This window comes from Salvelinus alpinus, chromosome 14 (assembly GCF_045679555.1).
Source record: "Salvelinus alpinus chromosome 14, SLU_Salpinus.1, whole genome shotgun sequence".
In the NCBI taxonomy this organism is placed as follows: Eukaryota; Metazoa; Chordata; class Actinopteri; order Salmoniformes; family Salmonidae; genus Salvelinus; species Salvelinus alpinus.
Genome location: NC_092099.1, coordinates 25,138,315 through 25,162,892, shown reverse-complemented (window position 1 = coordinate 25,162,892; position 24,578 = coordinate 25,138,315). Strand labels below are relative to the sequence as shown.

The window sequence follows — 24,578 nt, the reverse complement described above, 5'->3', positions numbered from 1 at the left end:
TTGGCTGCCTGCATGGATTTTTTTGGTCATATACCATATATTATATGCAGATTGTGTATTGCGTTTTTCAGTTTTCAAATCAAATTGTAATTGTCACATGCGCCGAATACAACAGGTGTAGTAGACCTTAGCGTGAAATGCTTACTTACAAGCCCATAGCCACTGTCCACTGTCATAACCAACAACACAGTTAAGTAAACATAATTAATAAAATATTAACTAAATAAATTAAAGTAAAAAATTCAATAAAAAGTAACACAATAAAACAACAAAAACGAGGCTATATACAGGGGGTACCGAGTCAATGTGCGGGGGTACAGGTTAGTCGAGGTAATTTGTGTGTGTGCGTGTCTTAGGGGCCAAGTATGCTGGATGCAGTAACAGTCAAAAGACCAGTCAGAGATCTGTATATAATGACGAGTGCTCGTGTCTCCGCCTTAACAATGGGAGTCGTTGTCCCAAAGGCGGGAAGCAGGCAGGTCCAAAATAAGCCCATACAAACGCATTAGGCTTATTTTTTACATGTTTGACACTTCCTCTGGCCAAGTCAATGAGGACGTGCCATAGACATTAAAACCAGGGACGTGCGTGCGTGAGATAGTAGCCCACAACATACCGTCGTCCCTAATCTCTTTGACCCAATTCCATTTCAATTTTCAGACCCTTCTCCAGTTTAAGTGGCGCAATAACTACTTCTTTATGCGGTGGAGGCCGATGAGGTTTTAAAGGCTAGGGGAAATTGGCAATGAAATGGAACGTGGCCTTTCACAGCGCTGCGTCAAGTGTAGTGTTGTTGACTCGCCACGGGGTGGCACGATAACCACAGCCAGCGGCAATGGGAGCTGTCACTGACCCGACAGGGAGGACGGTTTAAGGCGCTAAACAGTGAGGGGAGGAGCCAGGGAGTTGAGAGAGGGAGAGAAGGGAGGTAGAGAGAAAAAGCAGACGGGCTGCTGAAAATGGAGAGCACACGGAGAAAGGTGATCGGAGATTATTCAAGAGCATGTCAAAATAGGAAGACCACAACAGTTACACTAAACTCAAAATAGGGAAGAACTCCACCGCATAGACCCTTTTAGAAGAAGGATCCAGCCTGCGAAAACAACATTTAGCTGTTTGATTTCAGCGCAAGATCAAGTCAGTAAAAGAGAGAAGGTGAGTAGCAAAGTGACTTCCGCTTTTACAATGGGAACAGTACAGTGTGGACACTTTGTAGCACACACTCGTGCACCTACTGTTTATTCTATGTTGGACAATTATGTAACATAATTTCGACAAACAACGTGTCCTCCCTCACTGCACACAGAATCTGTGCAATTATACTCTGTAGCGCTGCGACACGATTCATTCGGTTACATTTGTTATTTACCAGCTAACTCTGCAGCTAGCTTGATTTGCATAATATCTGTCTTTCTGCTTGCCGTTTTTGACAGTCTTCATTCGAGAGTAACGTGGCTAGTTGAGCTTTTTAGGTCTGTGGTAGTCAAAATCACATGGGACCACACTAGCTGACAGACATGACGAAGCAAGCGATACATTTCCCACACAGAATCAGGCGTGGATCTAGCTAACAAGCTTAGCTACACACATAGTGGACGTGGTTGGGGTCAGCTGTCTTTTCATTTAGTAAATCGTCAATGCTAGTCCGTATGCATAGCTATATCTAGTTTAAAGTAAAAATCAAGCATAAAGTAAAATCAAGCCCATTCGTGTGTCCAGGCAGTGCTCGCCATGCAGGTCGACCACAAATCTTTGTTTGTGTTCTTCTCGAGGAGGGAGGGAGCAGGGAGGGGGGCTAGTTAGACCTGTAGCCAACTCCAGCAAGCATGACTCCTGCAACCTGCTTACTTTAGAATTTTCAGTCCAGTAAGTAGAGTCAGCGAGGATAGCAGTGGAGGCACTGTACAAAGCATGCTCCATAACAGCCTTCTTACAAAAAAAGGCTGCAGTTAGACTGGTGTCTGCTGCTCTGCTCTTTGTACTCATTTAGATTTTCGGAGTAATGGAAATAAGTAATAATTGCTCTGACTGCCTGCTTTAGTAAGTACATTCTCTGTCCCCTCTCACCCCCCAGCATCTCTCTCATATCTAACTGTCTATGCCTCTGAGGAATTCTTGGTACCAGCCCTTGAAGTTGACTTAAGATGGACTCCTTCCTGGAGGCAGGAACCAATTTGGCCCTCTTGTACCACAATACTTTGGAGCCAGGTTACACTGTGACACCTGCAGTCCACCAGCTGTGGGCCATTTGTGTTTCTGTGGGGACTCATTTGAGCGTGGCACAGCAGGACAGACGGTCTGGCAGGTGTCCAGCCCATAGAGAATGATAGAGCCCTCTAGTGGCCAAAAGGCTGTGTTAGCATGGGCAGCACCATTGAGGGCTTCCACTATTGTAATGTAGTCAACTGGGTGGGACTTTATTAGCTGATCCCTCCTGGTGACCCTGTTGGAGTGATGTCATTAGGCACGATCAGACAATCTTGAAGAAGAAAATGTACTACTTCAAAATGGAACCTCAATGGCGCTGTCCAAGCTGTCACAAACACTATAATGGCACAGATACAAAGATGAGTCCTCTATCTATCTCTATGGTCCAGCCATCCCCACTGCTTATATGCTGCTGCAGAGTCAGATAGTAGTAATACAGTGGGAGGCCTGTTCGAACTGTTCTGGAGACAGGTGTATTTTTAGCTCATAATGTTAAAGGTCATAACAGCGCCAGATAAAGCTGATCCTAACCCAGCAAATATTGCAGGGCTAGAATAAAAAGACAGACAGGCGTAGGATAGTCAATCTTTCTCAGATGCTTTGTCTGACTACCTGTCCATGGATGGGATGTAGGCTTAGATTTAACCCCATATCTCCACCTCTTCCGTACTGCTTTCTACTCCGTATAGGTTATCTGCCGATGTAATTTTCTGATGTAATTTTCCGAATTATTTTTTATTTTTTTTTCATTCGGCTTCCTTCATTTTCTCTTTCTTGGGAGAATTTCAATTGCATACTCCTTACGTCCTCTCGCCTCCTTCTCAAAATCCCATTGGAGGAGAAGGGCAAAGGGTTGGGACCTCTGGGTTTTGTCATCCAGTGGCTTTTGAGAAGGTGAGGATGCGAGGAGTATGCAAATGAGATTCTCCCAATGTTTGATGTCACCTCCCTTTGAACTGACCTGAGTGTGTTCTTCCTGCTCATGCTCATTTGCATGATTGGAGCACCTGGCCCTGGCAGGATATAAGTCACACGCTGCAATCATGGCAGCCAGCTACAGGTGATGAGCAGATTGGGAACACAGACAATCAGTGTCAAACCTGACTGTGTCTGCCTATTCATTCAACAGATGTGCCTTTCTCTGCTTTGTGTTTCTTAATGGGGGGTGTTCAGGCTCCCTCTCTCAGGGCCTATATTAGGACTAATAGGCTTAGTGGGCCACTCCCTCCGGTTGAGACATGGGTCACAGACTGAGGCTAGGGTCCGTGGTAAAGGGAGAGTACACTCCAAAATCAAAAGTTGTTGATCTCCTTGAGCTAGGAAACACCCTCCTCGTGTCAAGTTGGACAACAGTCTGATGGATTGAACTCAGAAAGCCCAATAGGAGGGGGTTTGAAGATAAATCTGTTTTGAGATGAGAGCTACAATTCTCAAGGCCAGAATTGAAGGGTTCAGACGGATAATTAAAATGTAATAAGAAAGAGAGGATGAGGATTGTTTCATCATAATCACACCATCTGAGATGGAGGCACCCACAGGATATAGGGTGAGAGAGGGGAGAGCATCAAGTGTGAGAAAAATAAAATGTTCTAGAGTGTGTATTTTGAGGGTCAAAATGACAGACCAAGGAAGGTCAAATTTATATGGTAAGTAAGCATTGGTCACCACACTTTCCCACACACACTGTTGTACTGTTCTTCTAGAGCGGGGCCTGATGTAAATCTCCCTGTATCGACCACTAATTACAATACAAGCCTAATTAGTGTACTGAAGTTGGCTGATCGATCACCTAAACACCTGATAACAAAGAGTGTGTGTATCTGTGTGGGGTGTGGGTTCTCTTACACGGACTGACTCATCGTCATAGATATGGCTACCTAAAACAGACTATTTTCCTCTCCCAGGTGTTTCTCAGTATGAGTCGAGATGGGCGGAGGAAGAGGGACAGGGATGACAACGGTTGGGCTTCCAGGGTGAGTAACTTCCTGTTTCCGTTGCCATGGAGACCCATGAGCGTGGCATTGTCCGTTACATTGGCTCACTTTAGCTCAGTGGGATAATATGGTACTGCTAGTGCATAATGGATTGTGCAAACAACTTAGGTTGATACCTGTGTGATTATGTATACTTATGACTGCTGATGAGAAAGGAGAGGCTAAGGATTTTATAGTAGTACTCTGTATATGTCATGCATGATAAGCCGGCCCAGGTTTTCCTCCTTAATTTGGCACTTCATTGACTTCGCCTGGAGCCCTGTTGCATGTATGACTATCAGTCTGCAGAGAGAATATCATGGTTTCTTGTTTCAAATTCTAAAATGTGTGTGTGTGTACCGGCGGCATGTAGCCTAGCGGTTAAGAGCGTTGGGCTAGCAACCGACCAGGTGAAAAATTTGTCTGTGCCCTTGAGCAAGGCACTTCACCTTAATTGTTCCTGTAAGTTGCTCTAGATATGAGCATCTGCTAAAGGATTTTAAATGTAAAATGTGTGTGTAGGGTGGCTACATGGCTGCTAAGGTGTCCAAGCTGGATGAGCAGTTTAAGATGGACGCCCCCAGAGAGAAACAGAAAGATGGAGCCTGCTCTAGCATCTTCACTGGGGTGGCCATCTATGTCAACGGATACACAGGTGAGACACATGGCCATTAAGGCGTCAGCATGGTCTGGCTAGGTGACCCGAACGAGTGTGCTCGCATACTCCCTTAAAAGACCTTCGCTTGAAAAATGAGACAAAGCGGCAATAGTACTGTTTGTTCATCTTGAGATGCTGTAGCAAGCATACATTTCCTCAAAATAGTCCAAATTAATCTAAGATAAATCAAGAAATCTGTCATTTATTTTGATATTTTTGCAGAGATCTTAGTCGCACAATTTTACATCTAACTAAGATGTTTGGTGCAGTATTTCTCAAGTGGAAAAATAGGCTTCGTTTTCATGCACATCTCATTGATTGACAACAAACACTTAATTGAAGAATCCCTTCGGTTGACCAATCACCGTCAAAGGGGCGTAGACTTGGCTACCGACTTCAGCTTTCCTCGATAATTTTCTGTGTGCATGAACTGCCAGAAATAACCCTTCTGAAGATCAAAATAAACAAAAACGTCACAAAATGTCGTCATAATTTATACCCAAACTGTTCCTAACTGTCTGGGATGTTCCCAGACACCATACCCACTCCTTCTCCCATTTGATTCTATCCTTATCCCTTCTATGGATACTAAATACAGTCCTTAATGCTTTAATGGAGCTAGTAACCCATTTATACTTTCTAAGCAATTTTACTTTGATTGCAAATATTTCTCTAGAAAGACTGGGCGGGTCTGTAACTGCAGTGTATGGACTTTGTGCGCGTGGACCGTACAATAGACGGGTTCAGTTGTTAGGTAAGCCATAGAAGGCTTTGTTGGGATTGCTGTGCGGTCGACACGTTCTACCTCTTTACTCTATTTTCCCACACTGCCTTCCCTTCTCTCCTTCTATCCCAATCTCTATCTTTCATTATTTTCTCTTTCCCCCTCTTATCTCCACTTTTCCATTTTTACCCCATTTCTTCTCTCATTACTCTTTCCACCTTTCACTCTTTCCCCTCATTTAGCTTTTGTATTTGTCTGTCTTCTATCTCCTCTTTCTCTTCACCTACAGGAAATCTAAATTGGATATGTAAATGATTTCTATGAATATCACAGGGGAGTACATGGAAATAATCTCCTCTCTCTACCTACTCATTCAAGGGTTTCTCTTTATTTTTACTATTTTCTACATGGTAGAGTAATAGCGAAGACATCAAAATTATGTAATCATGTAACCCAAAAGGTTGGGTGACTGTGGGGGCCAGGTCATCTGATGCAGCACTCCATCACTCTCCTTCTTGGTCAAATAGCCCTTACACAGCCTGGATGTCTATTGGGTCATTGTGCTGTTGAAAAACAAATGATAGTCCCACTAAGCGCAAACCATATGGGATGGCGTATCGCTGCAGAATGCTGTGGTAGTCATCCTTATTAAGTGTGCCTTGAATTCTAAATAAATCACTGACAGTGTCACCATCAAAGCACCATCACACCGCCACCTCCATGCTTCACGGTGGGAACCACACATGCGGAGATCATCTGTTCACCTACTCTGCGTCTCACAAAGACAAGGCGGTTGGAACCAAAAATATCACATTTGGACTCATCAGACCAAAGGACAGATTTCCACCGGTCTAATGTCCATTGCTCGTGTTTTATAAGCCCAAGCAAGTCTCTTCTTATTGGTGTCATTTAGTAGTGTTTTCTTTGCAGCAATTTGACCATGAAGGCCTGATTCACGAGTCAGTTGATGTTGATGTGTCTGTTACTTGAACTCAGTGAAGCATTTTTTTGGGCTGCAATTTCTGAGGCTGGTAACATCTCTTTCAAATCTTATTGGTCACATACACGTGTTTAGCAGATGTTATTGCGGGTGTAGCAAAATCCAACAGTGCAGTAATATCTAACAATTTCACAACAATGCACACATCTAAGTAAAGGAATGGAATTAAAAATATATGGACGAGCAATGTCAGAGGGGCATAGACTAAGATACAGTAGAATAGAATACAGTATATACATGAGATGAGTAATATTAAAGTGGCCAGTGATTTCAAGTCTATGTATATAGGGCAGCAGCCTCTAATGTGCATATGATGGCTATTTAACAGTCTGATGACATTGAGATATAAGCTGTTTTTCAGTCTCTCGGTAACAGCATTGATGCACCTCTACTGACATTGCATTCTGGATGATAGCGGGGTGAACAGGAAGTGGCTCGGGTGGTTGTTGTCCTTGATGATCTTTTTGTCCTTTCTGTGACATCGGGTGCTCTAGGTGTCCTAAAGGGCAGGTAGTTTGCTGCCGGTGATGCGTTGGAGAGCCCTGCGGTTGTGGGTGGTGCAGTTGCCATACCAGGCAGTGATACAGCCTGACAGGATGCTCTCAATTGTGCATCTGTAAAAGTTTGTGCGGGTTTTAGGTGCCAAGACAAATTTCTGTAGCCTCCTGAGGTTGAAGAGGCGCTGTTTCGCCTTCTTCACCACGCTGTCTGTGTGGATGGACCATTTCAGATCGTCAGGGATGTGTACACAGAGGAACTTGAAGCTTTCCACCTTCTCCACAGCGGTCCCGTCGATGTGGATAGGGAGGTGCTCCCTCTGCTGTTTCCTGAAGACCACGATCACCTCCTTTTTTTTGTTGACGTTGAGAGAGGGAGGTTATTTTCCTGGCACCAACCTCCCAGAGCCCTCACCTCCTCCCTGTAGGCTGTCTCATCATTGTTGGTAATCAAGCCTACTACTGTGGTGTCGTCTGCAAACTTGATGATTGAGTTGGAGGAGTGCATGGCCACGCCGTCATGGGTGAACAGGGAGTACAGGAGGGGGTGAAGCATGCACCCTTGTGGGGCCCCATGTGTTGAGGATCAACGATGTGGTGTTGTTTCCTACCTTCACCACTTGGGGGTGGCCCGTCAGGAGTCCAGGGCCCAGTTACACAAGGTGGGGTTCAGACCCAGGGCCTCAAGCTTAATGATGAGCTTGGAGGGTACTATGGTGTTGAATGCTGAGCTATCGTCAATGAACAGCATTCTTACATAGGTATTCCTCTTGTCCAAATGGGATAGGGCAGTGTGCTGTGTGATGGCGATTGCATCGTTTGTGCATCTATTAGGACGATAAGCAAATTGAAATGGGTCTAGGGTGACAAGTAAGGTGGAGGTGACATGATCATTGACTAGTATCGCAAAGCACTTCATGATGACAGAAGTGAGTTCTACGGGGCGATAGTCATTTAGTTCAGTTATCTTTGCCTTCTTAGGTACAGGAACAATGGTGGCCATCTTGAAGCATGTGGGGACAGCAGACTGCAGCAGAGATAACTCTGGGTCTTCCCTTCCTGTGGCGGTCCTCATGAGAGCCAGTTTCATCATAGCGCTTGATGGTTTTTGCGACTGCACTTGAAGAAACTTTGAAAGTTCTTGAAATTTTGATAATTGACCTTAAAGTAATGATGAACTGTCTTTTCTCTTTGCTTATTTAAGCTGTTCTTGCCATAATATGGACTTAGCCCTATTTGGTAAAAGACCATCTTCTGATTGGCTCAAACGCATTAAGAAGGAAAGAAATTCCACAAATGTACTTTTAGCAAGGCACACCTGTTAATTGAAATGCATTCCAGGTGACTACCTCAAAGCAGGTTGAGAGAATGCCAAGAGTGTGCAAAGTTGTCATCAAGGCAAAGGGTGGCTACTTTGAAGAATCTCAAATACAAAATATATTTTAATTTGTTTAACACTTTTGGGGGGGGGGGGGGTTACTACATGATTCCATATGTGTTATTCATAGTTTTGATGTCTTCACTAGTATTCTACAATGTAGAAAATAGTACAAATAAAGAAAAACCCTTGAATGAGTAGGTGTTTCCAAACTTTTGACTGGTACTAAATGTGTGTGTATGCTTTACCCCGCTCTTTGATGTCTGTTCCTGTTCTTCCTCTCTGGCTTTTGACTGTGTGTGTGAGCATAGGATTATAAAGAGTAGAATGTGGATATCAGTGCTCGTCCAATTCTTCTATTTATTATTTCTATACCTAGACCCCAGTGCAGACGAGCTGCGCAGGCTGATGATGCTGCATGGGGGTCAGTTTCACATGTACTATTCCCGCTCCAAGACAACCCACATAATCGCCACCAACCTGCCCAACAGCAAGATACAGGAGCTGAGGGACCAGAAGGTGGTCCGGCCGGAGTGGATCACTGACAGGTGGGTGTAGTGTTGTGTGTTGTGTAATGTAACCTACGTATAGTGTTTAAACCTTCCTCTTTCCCACCTTCAGTATCAAGGCTGGCCATCTCCTGTCCTACCTGCAGTACCAGCTCTATGCCAAGCAAAAAGGCCTGAGCTTCCCCAGTGTGTGTGTTCGCCAGGGCCAGGAGGCTGCAGGATCCAGCCATGGGCAAACCCAACCCAGCCACAGCCTCCCTGTACCCAGCCTCAATAACCTCATACCTGGCCTCAACAACCCAGCCCCCAGCCTTGGGAAGCCCCTATCTAGCCACCACACTCCTACATCCAGCCACAGTCATGTACACATAGACAATCTCCTCGACCAGCCCAACCAGTATAACCCGCTAGCTGGCGACCTCAACCCCCAGCCCAGCCACTCGCTCCCCCTCCCCAGTCACCTCAACCCTCAGTCCAGACACTTTAGCCCAGGACACTGCTTTCTCAGCCCCTACTCCTCCAATCACCTCTACTCTGACCCAGGACACATCCCCCACCACCCACCCAGCCAAGGGCAGCCCAAGCCAGGCTGCATCCGGCCTCTTGCTCCAGCCGACACCCACTCACAGACCCCCGGTCCCGTCCCAGCTCACCCCAGCCATGAGCACTCTAAACCTGGGCACGCACAACCTCAGTCCAGCCTCTCCTTCTCCAACCACCTCCAGCACAGCTACCGGGATCTGGACTTCAGACTGTGAGTGTGTTTTGTGTATGTGTGTATTGATATATGTATATTGGTGCTGGCATAATAACATACAAAAGTAGGGTCCACATAAAGAACATTGGTTCCAAGTTGTGATTCTAAATTCCCACTTCTCTCTCTGTCCTATAGAAACGGATCATTACTGACCTATGACAAGACGAGGACCGCCCAAATAAACTGGGTGCAAGAGGGGGGCGGTGAGGACCCCTGTCCTGTCAGACCCACCAGAGGGGCAACGGACCCCCCTCTGACCAATGGTCACGCCCACCCTGTGAATGGTGCCTTAAAGCCTCTGGATCTCTCCCCCAACCCCACACGACCCACAGACACCCCCCTGAACCCTGACAGGAAGTCCACGGGGGGGTCTGGGTCCCTGCATCCTGCCAGCCCCCTATCCAACTCCCCTTTGAAATCTGACCCCCCCAAACTTCTCAACAGCCCCCCCAGGAACCCAACCCCTCCCCCTGTGTCTCACCACAGACACCACGAACAACTGGCCAATGAACAGAGACTCAAACCCCCGCCGCCCACCTATCAGGAGGCGACGGCTGCCTTGGCGTCCCGCCCCCTCATTCTCCCACCTCCGAAGCCCCGTCAATCAGATTCCCCTCCTGAGAAACCCCTCCCCCTTGATAACCCAAACCGCTCCCCTTCCCCTGTCCGTCTGAATGGCAGTCACCACAATGCCTTTACTCCTAACCCCGCCCCTCTTGAAACCAACAACTTATCAGCTATTCCCTCAAATCCCGCCCCTCCAGACAGCGACCACCAATCAGCACTGGCGAAGACAGGGGGGATCATCTCAGAGTTCTACTCCCACTCTCGTCTACATCACATCTCCACGTGGAGGAGTGAGTTCTCTGAGTATGTCAACACGCTGCAGAGCAGGAGGAGGTCCACAGGGGGCGCCACATTCCCCGGGAGAGACAGGCTCAAACGCCAGAGGAGAGAGGGTAAGGAAGAGGAGTGGTGTTTGGAAGGGATGGATTGGATTGGGTGGTCTCTGTCTGATGGCATGTGAATTCTGATTTCTCAGTCCAGTCATGTCTCTCTCAAATGTCAGTGGAAACATTCTGCATGTTGTTAATGTCGTCAGGGTTTAATGGAAGGGTGAGTCTCTGAGTGTGCCGCGTTTTGCTAACCTTATTACAGGAGTAGCTGTGTGTACATTTACTTCTGTCTGTACATGTTAGTGTGTGTGTGTCTCTTATTCTGTGTATGTTACAAGTCTGTCTCTCTCCTGATTTGTCTGTCTGTGTGTTTGTTGTTCAGGTTCGTCAGCTGCTCCTGGCCCTCAGTCCTGTATCCTGCATGTGGACATGGACTGTTTCTTTGTCTCTGTGGGGATCAGACACAGGCCCGACCTCAAAGGCATGCACGCTCACACACACACACACACAGGGCCGTGACGGTCATGGAATTTTGGATGACAGTTATTTTGGATCACCGTAATAACTGTTTGAATAGCACAAAATATACATACATACATACAGTTGAAGTCGGAAGTTTACATACACTTAGGTTGGAGTCATTAAAACTCATTTTTCAACCACTCCACAAATTTCTTGTTAACAAACCATAGTTTTGGCAAGTCGGTTAGGACATCTACTTTGTGCATGACACAAGTAATCTTTCCAACAATTGTTTACAGACAGATTATTTCACTTATAATTCCCTGTATAACAATTCCAGTGGGTCAGAAGATTACATACACTAGGTTGACTGTGCCTTTAAACAGCTTGGAAAATTCCAGAAAATGATGTCATGGCTTTAGAAGCTTCTGATAGGCTAATTTACATAATTTGAGTCAATTGGAGGTGTACCTGTGGATGTATTTCAAGGCCTACCTTCAAACTCAGTGCCTCTTTGCTTGACATCATGGGGAAATCAAAAGAAATTAGCCAATTTCCAAATGCCTGAAGGTACCACGTTCCTCTGTACAAACAATAGTACGCAAGTATAAACACCATGGGACCACGCAGCCGTCATACAGCTCAGGAAGGAGACGCGTTCTGTCTCCTAGAGATGAACGTATTTTGGTGCGAAAAGTGCAAATCAATCCCAGAACAGCAGCAAAGGACCTTGTGAAGATGCTGGAGGAAATGGGTACAAAAGTATCTATATCCACAGTAAAACAAGTCCTATATTCATATAACCTGAAAGGCCGCTCAGCAAGGAAGAATCCACTGCTCCAAAACTGCCATAAAAAAGCCAGACTACGGTTTGCAACTGCACATGGGGACAAAGATCGTACTTTTTGGAGAAATGTCCTCTGGTCTGATGAACCAAATAGAACTGTTTGGCCATATTGACCATCATTATGTTTGGAGGAAAAAGGGGGAGGCTTGCAAGCCGAAGAACACCATCCCAACCGTGAAGCACGGGGGTTGCAGCATCATGCTGTGGGGGTGCTTTGCTGCATGAGTGACTGGTGCACTTCACAAAATAGATGGCATCATGAGGAGGAAAATTATGTGGATATAATGAAGCAACATCTCAAGACATGTCAGGAAGTTAAAGCTTGGTCGCAAATGGGTCTTCCAAATGGACAATGACCCCAAGCATACTTTCAAAGTTGTGGCAAAATGGCTTAAGGACAACAAAGTCAAGGTATTGGAGTGGCCAACACAAAGCCCTGACCTCAATACCATAGAAAATGTGTGGGCAGAACTGAAAAAGCGTGTGCGAGCAAGGAGGCCTACAAACCTGACTGTTACACCAGCTCTGTCAGGAGGAATGGGCCAAATTCACCCAACTTATTGTGGAAGGGCTACCTGAAACGTTTGACCCAAGTTAAAAAAATTTAAAGGCAATGCTACCAAATACTAATTGAGTGCATGTAAACTTCTGACCCACTGTGAATGTGATGAAAGAAATAAAAGCTGAAATAAATCATTCTCTCTACTATTATTCTGACATTTCACATTCTTAAAATAGTGGTGATCCTAACTGATCTAAAACAGGGAATTTTTACTAGGATTAAATGTCATAAATTGTGAAAGCTGAGTTTTTAAATGTATTTGGCTATGGTGTATGTAAACTTCCAACTTCAACTGTGTGTGTGTGTATATATATCACACACACACACACACACACTACCGTTCAAAAGTTTGGGGTCACTTAGAAATGTCCTTGTTTTCCATGGAAACCTACATGAAATGAGTTGCAAAATGAATAGGAAATATAGTCAAGATGTTGACAAGGTTATAAATAATGATTTTTAATTTAAATAATAATTGTGTCCTTCAAACTTTGCTTTCGTCAAAGAATCCTCCATTTTCAGCAATTACAGCCTTGCAGACCTTTGGCATTCTAGTTGTCAATTTGTTGAGGTAATCTGAAGAGATTTCACCCCATGCTTCCTGAAGCACCTCCCACAAGTTGGATTGGCTTGATGGGCACTTCTTACGTACCATATGGTCAAGCTGCTCCCACAACAGCTCAATAGGGTTGTGATCCGGTGACTGTGCTGGTCACTCCATCAAAGACAGAATACCAGCTGACTGCTTCTTCCCTAAATAGTTATTGCATAGTTTGGAGCTGTGCTTTGGGTCATTGTCCTGTTGTAGGAGGAAATTGGCTCCAAGTAAGCGCCGTCCACAGTGTATGGCATGGCGTTGCAAAAAACTTTTGAATGGTAGTGTATTCACCCAACAGACTCCTCTTTCCCGCATCTCTGGCGCCATTTATATTAAGCGAGCCTACCCGAAGAGTCTCCATAAGAATTGGGAGAAAAGCCCATATATATATATATATATATATATATATATATATATATATATATATATATATATATATATATATATATATATATATATATATACTGCTCAAAAAAATAAAGGGAACACTTAAACAACACAATGTAACTCCAAGTCAATCACACTTCTGTGAAATCAAACTGTCCACTTAGGAAGCAACACTGATTGACAATAAATTTCACATGCTGTTGTGCAAATGGAATAGACAAAAGGTGGAAATTATAGGGAATTAGCAAGACACCCCCAATAAAGGAGTGGTTCTGCAGGTGGTGACCACAGACCACTTCTCAGTTCCTATGCTTCCTGGCTGATGTTTTGGTCACTTTTGAATGCTGGCGGTGCTTTCACTCTAGTGGTAGCATGAGACTGAGTCTACAACCCACACAAGTGGCTCAGGTAGTGCAGTTCATCCAGGATGGCACATCAATGCGAGCTGTGGCAAAAAGGTTTGCTGTGTCTGTCAGCGTAGTGTCCAGAGCATGGAGGCGCTACCAGGAGACAGGCCAGTACATCAGGAGACGTGGAGGAGGCCGTAGGAGTGCAACAACCCAGCAGCAGGACCGCTACCTCCGCCTTTGTGCCAGGAGGAGCACTACCAGAGCCCTGCAAAATGACCTCCAGCAGGCCACAAATGTGCATGTCTGCTCAAACGGTCAGAAACAGACTCCATGAGGGTGGTATGAGGGCCCGACGTCCACAGGTGGGGGTTGTGCTTACAGCCCAACACCGTGCAGGACGTTTGGCATTTGCCAGAGAACACCAAGATTGGCAAATTCGCCACTGGCGCCCTGTGCTCTTCACAGATGAAAGCAGGTTCACACTGAGCACATGAGCACATGTGACAGACGTGACAGAGTCTGGAGACGCCGTGGAGAACGTTCTGCTGCCTGCAACATCCTCCAGCATGACCGGTTTGGCGGTGGGTCAGTCATGGTGTGGGGTGGCATTTCTTTGGGGGGCCGCACAGCCCTCCATGTGCTCGCCAGAGGTAGCCTGACTGCCATTAGGTACCGAGATGAGATCCTCAGACCCCTTGCTAGTGCGGTTGGCCCTGGGTTCCTCCTAATCCAAGACAATGCTAGACCTCATGTGGCTGGAGTGTGTCAGCAGTTCCTGTAAGAGGAAGGCATTGATGCTATAGACTGGCCCGCCCGTTCCCCAGACCTGAATCCAATTGAGCACATCTAGGACATCATGTCTCGCTCCATCCACCAACGCCACGTTGCACCACAGACTGTCCAGGAGTTGGCGGATGCTTTAGTCCAGGTCTGGGAGGAGATCCCTCAGGAGACCATCCGCCACCTCATCAGGAGCATGCCCAGGCATTGTAGGGAGGTCATACAGGCACGTGGAGACCACACACACTACTGAGCCTCATTTTGACTTGTTTTAAGGACATTACATCAAAGTTGGATCAGCCTGTAGTGTGGTTTTCCACTTTAATTTTGAGTGTGACTCCAAATCCAGACCTCCATGGGTTGATAAATTTGATTTCCATTGATAATTTTTGTGTGATTTTGTTGTCAGCACATTCAACTATGTAAAGAAAAAAGTATTTAATAAGAATACTTCATTCATTCAGATCTAGGATGTGTTATTTTAGTGTTCCCTTTATTTTTTTGAGCAGTGTATATATATATATATATATATATATATATATATATATATATATATATATATATATATATATATATATATATATATATATATGCAATAATGCCCGAGGAGATGTGGCCAATATACCACGGCTAAGGGCTGTTCTTAGCTGTGGTATTTTGGCCATGTCTCACAAACCCCCAAGGTGCCTTATTACTATTATAAACTGGTTACCAATGTAATTAGAGAATTACAAATAAATGTTTTGTCATACCTTTGTAATACGGTCTGATATACCACGGTTTTCAGCCAGTCAGCATTCAGGGCTAGAACCCACCCAGTTTATATATCTCAGTACCAGTCAAAAGTTTAGACACACCTACTCATTCCAGGGTTTTTCTTTATTTTTACTGTTTTCTACATTGTATAATAATAGTGAAGACATCTAAACTATGAAATAACACATATGGAATCATGTAGTAACCAAAAAAGTGCCTTGATGACAGCTTTGCACACTTTTAGCAAAGAATGGATACTAAAGAATCTAAAATATCAAATATGTTTTGTTTAACACTTTGTTTGGTTACTACATGATTCCATATGTGTTTTGATGAGAGAGAAAAAAAGTATTCAGACCCTTTGCTATGAGACTCAAAACTGAGCTCAGGTGCATCCTGTTTCCATTGATCATCCTTGAGATGTTTCTACAACTTGGAGTCCACCTGTGGTAAATTCAATTGATTGGACATGATTTGAAAAGGTACACCTGTCTATATCAGCACTGTCAACTGTGGGACCCTCCAAAAAAATCACGCCATGAGGTCGAATGAATTGTTTGTAGAGCTCTGAGACAGGATTGTGTCAAGGCACAGATCTGGGGAAGAGGGCCAAAAAATATATTCAGCATTGAAGGTCCCCAAGAACACAGTGGCCTCCACCTCCATTATTTTTTTTCTTAAGAGTTATGACAGTTATTTTATTTTCATGCTGACCTTCATGCATAACCGTCGGTTATACGGTAATTGTACCAGTCCCACACCTACGGGCGCACACACATTCTCATGTATTTGTATGCCTCAAATCTAGTTCTTAACTGGCCAGTGCCCACTAACCGCCCATCTCCTCCCCCCCAGGGAAGCCAGTAGCTGTGACCAGTAACCGTGGTCCAGGCAGAGTGGCCCAGAGGCCTGGTGTTGACCGCCAGCTGGAGCTGCAGTACTACCAGAGGAAATACTCCCATGCAGGTGTCTCGGAGAGGAAGGATGGGGACCTGGAGGAAATGACCTCGGCCGAGAGTCACGTCTCCCACGGCAATGGCGTGGACCTGGACACAACTTGCCTCTCTATGGCTGAGATTGCCTCCTGTAGCTACGAGGCCAGGTAACTCTCTATCTCTCTACACTCTCACACCCATACTCACTCAGGGTTGGGCTCAATTCAGAATTGAATTGTGAATGCCTTGTTGAATTTTGAAATTAAGTAGTAAACATGATACACCATTGTTTGAATTAAAGGAAATATAATTTAATTCTGTGAAATTCAAATTCTTCTATTCTAAATTAGGTGTAGTCTATACAAATTAACATCTTGTAAATAAAACATCAATCATGTCATTATATACATGCATATAAAATAATGTTGAAACAATTTGATTTTCAGGACACTTATTTTTATGAACAAGGAAAAAACATGTGTGCAAATATTCAACATTTATATAAAATTATTTTAATTTAGTTCAATATGGGGAAAATGCTACATTTCCCAGAATGCATTAGTTTAACCCTCAAATTGACCCTAAGGCCGTCAAAAAGAAGCCAAACAAATGAAATGGTTGTTGGAAATATAATTGGCTGTTCTAAGTACTAAGTTTAAAATAGTATATTAACATTGTTTCCAGAGAAAAGGGATATATTCTTTGGTATCTGGAAGTGTGCCTATCTAATGTCCTCTGTGCATTCCTGATGGGTCAGAAGTGCTTTCCAACGAGGCCAGGTTCCATACACACCCTCTACCCTATAGTAATCTGGTCTCCTTTTTTTCTTTCTTTTTTTTTCTTCCGTCAGGCAGGCAGGAGTGAGGAATGGGATGTTTTTTGGCCAGGCCAAACAGCTCTGTCCTTCCCTGCAGTCTGTCCCTTATGACTTCCAGGCTTACAAGGAGGTGGCACTTGCTATGTACGAGACCCTCGCCAGGTACGGATGTAGGGATTTACAGATCCTCCCATCTCTTTTTCTCTCACCTCCCTCTCATCTGCTGTTAGTCATGACCTCTGACTATTCTGATTCCTTTGTTACTTGTTAGGATCGTAGCACAATCATCTGATAAACAACAAATTGATTTAACCCCCCCCCCCGTAGTTATACTCACACCATTGAGGCTCTGAGTTGTGACGAGGCGTTGGTGGATTGCTCTGCCCTGCTGGCTGAGTTGGGTGCTACACCTGAAGAGCTAGCCAGCGCCATCCGGACAGATGTCAGGGAGAGGACTGGGTGCACTGCCTCGGTGGGCATGGGTGAGTGGTGCCACGCCTTCCTCTACCACCCCTGGGTAACGTTCTGTAGGCACAACGGGAGGAAACATTTGCAAACGGAGCGGGCGCTACTACCTAGGTTGTGTTTATTATGCACCAAATGGCAGAAAACAGACTGAAATAGTCCCTCACTGTTATCTGGGCTTGTCCAATAAGAAATGCTCCTTTTCATTTTCCACTTCAAAATGTTTTGCTACAGTGTGCCTGTGCTCTACTGAATGCAACCCTGAACTTATAGGGGACCAAGGGGAGTTGACTGCCATTGTTAAGCATAGTTTCCCTCCCACTCAGTCACACTTGTGACCTGTCACCTCTGACCTCTCCAGGGTCCAACATCCTGCTGGCGAGGATGGCGACCCGGAAGGCCAAGCCGGACGGACAGTACCTCCTGAGGTCAGAGGAAGTGGACGACTTCATCAGGGACCACACGGTCACTAGCCTGCCAGGTGAGGACACTACAGCACCACCTGGTGGACACTGCAACTGATCATCTTTCTGGTGGTGCATTTCACCACCTCTACCCATCACCAATCTCAGGTGTGGGCCGTTCTATGGGCGCAAAGCTGGCGTCTCTGGGTGTGAGGTCGTGTGGGGACCTGCAGCAGGTGTCTCTACAGCAACTGCAGAAGGAGTTTGGCCCTCGCACCGGGCAGACCCTCTTCAGGTTCTGCCGAGGTCTGGACGACCGGCCCGTACGCAGCGAGAAGGAGAGGAAGTCTGTCTCGGCCGAGATGAACTACAACATCCGCTTCACACAGGTAAGGACCAGATTTGGTTTACAGTGGTTAGAGCTTGTTTGATTTGGTCCGCTCTACACAGGTCATAACTGGTTTATGCTGGTCAGAACCAAGGCTTATTCAAGAAGGCGGAACACTCGTTCAGAATGGAATATTTTGTGTAGAACCGATGTTCTTCAACTGCTCAAGGTGCTTTTCTGTTACTTCCTTCTGTCGTTCTCTAAATTCTCCATATTCTCTCTCACCAGGTGGACGAGGCGGAGTCGTTCCTGACCAACCTGTCCATGGAGGTGCAGAAGCGTCTTCAGGGGGCGGGGCTCAGGGGGCGCAGACTGACCCTAAAGGTCATGGTGCGTAAGGTGGGGGCCCCGGTGGAGCCATCCAAATATGGTGGTCACGGCATCTGTGACAATCTGGCCAGGTGAGAGAGCAATGGACAGGGTTACACACTGAGGGGACATAATTCACTTACCTCTTTCCTTATCCATTTCTGTCCTTCTCTTCTCTCTCCCTCTGTCCCCTCCCTACTCAGGTCAGTGACCCTGGCCCAGTCGACAGACAGTGGTCAGCTGATAGCCAGTGAGGTCATCAAGCTGTTCCACGCAATGAGGCTGGAGGTGCAGGACCTGAGGGGGGTGGGCCTTCAGGTGCAGCTCCTTGATGGGGCCCATTCAGCCCCCCATGACCCCTCCGGCCCTAAAACACGCTCCATCAGAGACATGCTTCTGGCCCAGCGGCCTCCCGCCATACACAACCACACAGGTGTGTGTGTGTGTGAGATCTTGTTAGTGATTACCTCAAGAAGCCATACATCAACCTCTGCTCTCTCTTCAGATTCGCTAGCTGATGCTCCTGTTGCTGACTCAACCACCAATCAGGGGAAGAGTTCCTCTGCCACAGTCCCACCCCCCTTCTCCACTCTCCGCCCTCCTTCGCCTGCTGATCCAATCCCAGGGACAAGTAAAGAAGAGCCGCTGCCCTCTACACGCACACCTAACCATGTTCGGACGCGCCTCAACCTCAGCATCGAGGTCCCCTCTCCTTCACAGGTTCTCCACTCCTAGTTCACCAGTACATTGCTGTCAATGAAAATCCATTGGGTTGGCTATGTTTTTGATGCATCGTTTTCGGCAGTTCGAAAGCGCCCTTACGTGTTTCTGTGTGTCAGGTGGACAGGTCAGTGTTGGACGCCTTGCCGGCAGAGTTGAGAGAACAGGTGGAGCGCTCCTGGACCCACAGAGAGACAGAGAGATCCCACAACGGGTCACACCACCGCCCCTCTAGCCCTCACCCCTCTTCCCTTCTTTCTTCCCCCTCCTCTCCTCCTCCCCCCGCTGCCCTTCCTGTAGGAACACTGGTTCTTCAGATCCCCAACCAGCCTGGACAGCCTGGCTCCACGGGCATCATACTGGAACTGCCTGACTTTTCCCAGGTACACACACAAACATTCTCATTAACGCCAATACCCCCATTACACACAAATATATTCCATCTCTCTGTCTCTCTGTAGGTTGACCCGGAGGTGTTTGCGGCGCTCCCCAGAGAGCTCCAGGAGGAACTGCGTTCAGCGTACGGCCGCAGAGAGACCGCCCAGGCCCAAGGGATCATCATGGGTAAGACCAGAGACCAGAGATGTAGAGCAGAATACAGTATATTCATACAATACACTGGAAAGAACCGTAGACGTTCGACTAATGATCAAATTCAACCCTCTTTGCATTACCCCCTTATTTCTCCATCTCCTTTCCTCGCCTCCTTTGTTCTCCCTCCTCTCTCAACCCCTCTTCCTCTGTAGCAGAGCAGAGGAACCCCCTGTTGCAGCTGAAGCAGGTTGGAGCGGGTCGGGTGAAGAGGCGCTACAAGAAGAAAAACGCCAACTCCAGCCCCACTAAGAAAGGCCCCTCCCCTCTAAAGAGGCCCCACCCACCAGGAAACAGCCCCGCCAAAGCCCTACAGCACCCGCTCAGACCGAGGGACCTATCCAACGGCCTCAAGGTGAGCCCCTAGACACTTATCCAAGGTCAGTTAGAATTTTTTTCCTGAATGGATTTGTACTGATGCTTAATGATTGGCCTGAACTGACCCTCAACCAGCTGGAGAATGGACCTTCCACATCCTCCCTAAAGCAGGATGTCCCAGAGACTCTGTCTAAGTTCACCCCTCGCCCTGAACCCACCCTGGCTGGAGCCTGTGATTTCACGGACATCCGAACACTACTCAGAGAATGGGTCACTACCATCTCAGGTACAGAAGGGGGAGTGGGTCGGTCAGTACCATCTCAGGTACAGAAGGGAGGGTGGGTCGGTCAGTACCATCTCAGGTACAGAAGGGGGAGTGGGTCGGTCAGTACCATCTCAGGTACAGAAGGGGGAGTGGGTTGGTCAGTACCATCTCAGGTACAGAAGGGGGAGTGCGTCGGTCAGTACCATCTCAGGTACAGAAGGGGGAGTGGGTCGGTCAGTACCATCTCAGGTACAGAAGGGAGGGTGGGTCGGTCAGTACCATCTCAGGTACAGAAGGGGGAGTGCGTCGGTCAGTACCATCTCAGCTACAGAAGGGGGAGTGCGTCGGTCAGTACCATCTCAGGTACAGAAGGGGGAGTGCGTCGGTCAGTACCATCTCTAGGAATTAGGGGACGTTTGCTGTCATACAGTAGTAGTTGTGTTTTTGACTGTTTGTTGATGTGGTTGTGTGTGAAAATCCAAGTCTTTGTCCTTTCCCCCCGCCCTCAGAACCCATGGAGGAGGACATTCTGCAGGTGGTCAAGTACTGCACTGATCTGATCGAGGACAAAGACCTGGAGAAACTTGACCTGGTCATCAAGTACATGAAGAGGTACGGTCCACTCATGGTTTAACTCTCCCCTCTAGACAGTCACGGACCACTGGGCCAAGCTTAGTACTTTTCAGTTTCCTCCTCTGTTCCCATTCATTTATTTTCACGTATCCTATGTGATTGCAGGTTGATGCAGCAGTCTGTGGAGTCTGTGTGGAGCATGGCCTTTGACTTCATCCTGGACAACGTGCAGGTGGTGGTACAGCAGACCTACGGCAGCACTCTGAAGATCACATAGGAGAGGACACGGCAGGCTCTAGCCGAGTCTCAAATCACACCCTATTCCCCATATAGTGCATTGGTCAAAAGTAGTGCACTAGTATGTGGGGGATAGGATGCCATTTGAGATCCAGTTTTGCTCCTCCACACACTCTGCATCAGTGTTCTGTTTGTTGTACCACTGCTACATCATCAAACTATTACATCATAATCCTGACGGGAGGAGCTGTGTTCTAATCTTATGACATCACAGTGAAAGAGTTCTGTGATATCAGCTCAGCAAGCTCCATAGAATTAGTAACAATAGGATCTATATGACAAGCTCTCTCTCACTGACCTGCATTCTATTTCGACTTCATTATGACACGCGTCAGCAGAACACAGCACAGGAATCGGCTGCACTACACTTCAGCAGCCTGAATATCAACTTGGCCCGACACGCACTGTCCAACCGTCCATGAGCCGGGGGGGGGGCAGGAACACTCCTCCTGTAGCCACTGTTGGTCAGGACCCACTGAATCTCATGAGTGATGGCTGACTCGACCATTAGGTGTGTGAATATGCCAAATATCACAGTCTGATGCCTAGAGATGGTGGCCATGGAATCTCCTTGCCTTCTCGACGGTCTACTCTGCCCCCCCTCCCTTCCCCCCCTATTCTGTGACATCCAGGGTTTGGAGGCAGAAAGAAGGAAACCATAGACATCCACTTTTCCTGGCTCTGTTTCTTTTCTCTCTCTGCTTTTCACCAGTCGTTCTGTTACTCTAAGCTCTGCCACCATAGCCTCCGAAGTATCTGCAAACTGACATGGTAGCAAAAAGATGCAAAACATCCTGTTTGGGAGATTGTTTTTAAAAAGCAAGCAATTTTTTTGTACCTTTCCTCTGCAAAAAAGTGCCGAACCTTGTTATGGCATGTAAATGGTGTTTTCAACACCTCTTGTTAAGTTTCAAAAGAAAAAAACATGTTTCTATATAGACATTCTTATGTTTTCTCTTGTATTGGTTACAAGTAGTGTGTTATTAACTGTTGTTAGTTCTCTCTATTGCTCTTTCATCGTGGGTGTGTGTTTGACGGGATGGAAACCAAAATTTGGCCAAAGCGCTTATGTTACTTTTTTTATGCAACCTTTATAGGTTGACACAGAATTGCAATGGTGTGAAGTGGCTTCCTCTCCTTCAACTACACTGATGAGAAAATATAGGAGAAAGCAATACTATATCGCTTTGGATAGCTACTATGTGACGTGCAGATGGTGAGGAGAGGAAGCCATTTTAGGCTATTGTGAGGCACCCACTCTCCTTATGAGCTGTCAATACTCTGTGACATCAAATTAAATAATACTTGCTTATGACCTCACAACAATGTCACACCTTTTTGTGACATTGCAGAATTAAATGTTCTCTTATTGTGACATCGCGGGATACAAATGTTCAAGAGAACACACATTTGTTGCAAAAAAAGAACTGACAGTTTTCTCTCATTGTGACATCAGCAGAGTGGATGACATGGTGGTTTTGAAATGGTTTCTACTGTACCTGATCCATGATCATATTACGGTGAGTATGCTGGGGAAATGAATGTAGTTCTAAACACAGGAGACAGACAGACAACCCTTTGATTCTGAGTTTATTTCCTTAGAATTTGTATGCTGTGGTCTCTGAGTGAATGTATAATACTCACTTTTCCTCTCATCTGCCCTAACTCTACAAAAGGGAAGGGCCAGAAGGAATTATCTCATTGGTCAGTGTACCTGTCTATCACGACTGACCCGTGCCTGAAGACCTGAAGCTGTGACATCATTTGTATGTTTTCTAAGAACTTGATAATAAACTTGGAACTTGTAAAATGTTTGATTTTAATTTGGAATTGGTGTTGTGATCCTTTGAAAAGGATGATTAAACAAGGTAAAAGTAAACGTGTCATCCTCACAAATGATGCAGCGCTCCCCTTGGGCCAATCAGTGTAATTTTGTAAATGACAGCTCTATGGCAAGACTCATTCAACCAAGTTTTGTCAAAATGGGGCCACTGGTGTCTGAGAATGTGTGTGTGACTAAGATGCATACAGTTGATTTCTATAGTGCCCCCCTTGGGCTAATCAGTGTACTTTTGTAAATAATGATGGATCTCTATGGCAAGACGCATCATTCACCCAAGTTGTCAAAATCGGGTCAGTGGTGTCTGAGATGGCGCAGATTAGCCAGACTCCAATCCCTGAGCATGTGTGCCAAATTTCGTCACTCGAGTCAAACAGATCAAGAGATATAAATGTGCATGTTATAGCGCCACCATGAGGCTGATATGAATGTCCTTGCATATGTTGAGTCTTGACAATGTTTGCTACATGTGTACCAAGTTTAGTTAAAATATGGATATCCTCGACTGATTTATATGCATTTGTGTGTCGGACCACAACCACGTAAATATTTATTGGTCAATAGTGGCAATGTTTTAGTTACTAGTTTGGAAAATATTGTATTGAAATCATTTTGTCCATACCCTTACAAAAAAAGATTGCCGTTTTGAAACTGCAGTAACTGCAGTCGACTGGGATTTTGGACGCAATAACTGCAGAGTACTCTGGCGATTTTAGCATGTAAATCTTGGTGGGGCTAAAAAAATATTTATGTTTGATTCAAGCCAGCAAATCCACCACACATTAATTGGAATATAACGGTGACAAATGGTTCCCATAAACTGTTAAGGCCTACATAAAGCTTTCCCATCACCTTACCACCACTAAACATGGCAATCAGTGGAGCCTTGTCTGGCAGCGAAACAGTTAATTCAGCCTCATTTACTGCCTTTAAAAAAAACAAAGTTGATATGGCTGACTTGCTTAAACAAATGTGGTTTTTATTGACAATTGAGATGTACAAACTATGGCATAAGTGGATGACGAGCGGATAAGAGGCAATCCGTATTTTCGATTTAAGACAATGAGCGAGCTTGGACGGACATAGTCAATATAACTATTTGTTCAGCACTTTTGAAATGTACAGCGACAGAATTCAGAACATGGCCAGTTCTTCCAGTATTCTCCCTGTACACCAAGTCGGAACTGTAGGATAAATGAGGCATATAAGCAGACAATGAAGCTCTTACAATATTGACATTTCTCGAAAACAGGTGTTGTGTCTTTGGCTATGCTGGATTAGGTGATATGACATGCTATTCTATAAAGTCATTTC

At 45.7% G+C, this 24,578-nt stretch overlaps 1 protein-coding gene across 6 annotated transcripts; it reads left to right on the top strand.

Moving 5' to 3' along the window:
- Positions 1-895: 895 nt before the first annotated feature.
- On the top strand, positions 896-23,247 carry rev1 (REV1 DNA directed polymerase). Of its 6 annotated transcripts, XR_011667770.1 has the most exons (22): positions 896-1,155; positions 4,113-4,181; positions 4,704-4,836; positions 8,818-8,986; positions 9,060-9,701; positions 9,840-10,663; positions 10,983-11,081; positions 16,198-16,444; positions 17,128-17,256; positions 17,422-17,576; positions 17,921-18,040; positions 18,132-18,352; positions 18,580-18,752; positions 18,864-19,380; positions 19,500-19,763; positions 19,842-19,944; positions 20,127-20,326; positions 20,425-20,575; positions 21,064-21,166; positions 21,293-21,359; positions 22,881-22,944; positions 23,101-23,247. XR_011667770.1 is itself a non-coding variant. In XM_071340935.1 (21 exons), exons 2-21 carry the CDS (start codon positions 4,125-4,127, stop codon positions 22,890-22,892), a joined length of 4,386 nt encoding a protein of 1,461 aa, XP_071197036.1. In that variant the 5' UTR covers positions 896-1,155; positions 4,113-4,124; the 3' UTR covers positions 22,893-23,247. The 6 variants fall into 6 exon arrangements, 4 of the variants coding, with proteins under 4 accessions (XP_071197036.1, XP_071197034.1, XP_071197038.1 ...); XR_011667769.1 differs by having other exon boundaries at positions 21,293-22,944; XM_071340935.1 differs by having other exon boundaries at positions 22,881-23,247.
- The last annotated feature ends 1,331 nt before the right edge of the window (positions 23,248-24,578 follow it).

Bases quoted from the DNA above. Each gene is read 5' to 3' on its own strand.
- rev1 (XM_071340933.1), top strand. From the start codon at position 4,125: ATGAGTCGAGATGGGCGGAGGAAGAGGGACAGGGATGACAACGGTTGG. The intron at 8,987-9,059 runs GTGGGTGTAGTG...TCCCACCTTCAG, and splicing joins CCGGAGTGGATCACTGACAG to TATCAAGGCTGGCCATCTCC. The intron at 18,753-18,863 runs GTGAGAGAGCAA...CTCCCTACTCAG, and splicing joins ATCTGTGACAATCTGGCCAG to GTCAGTGACCCTGGCCCAGT.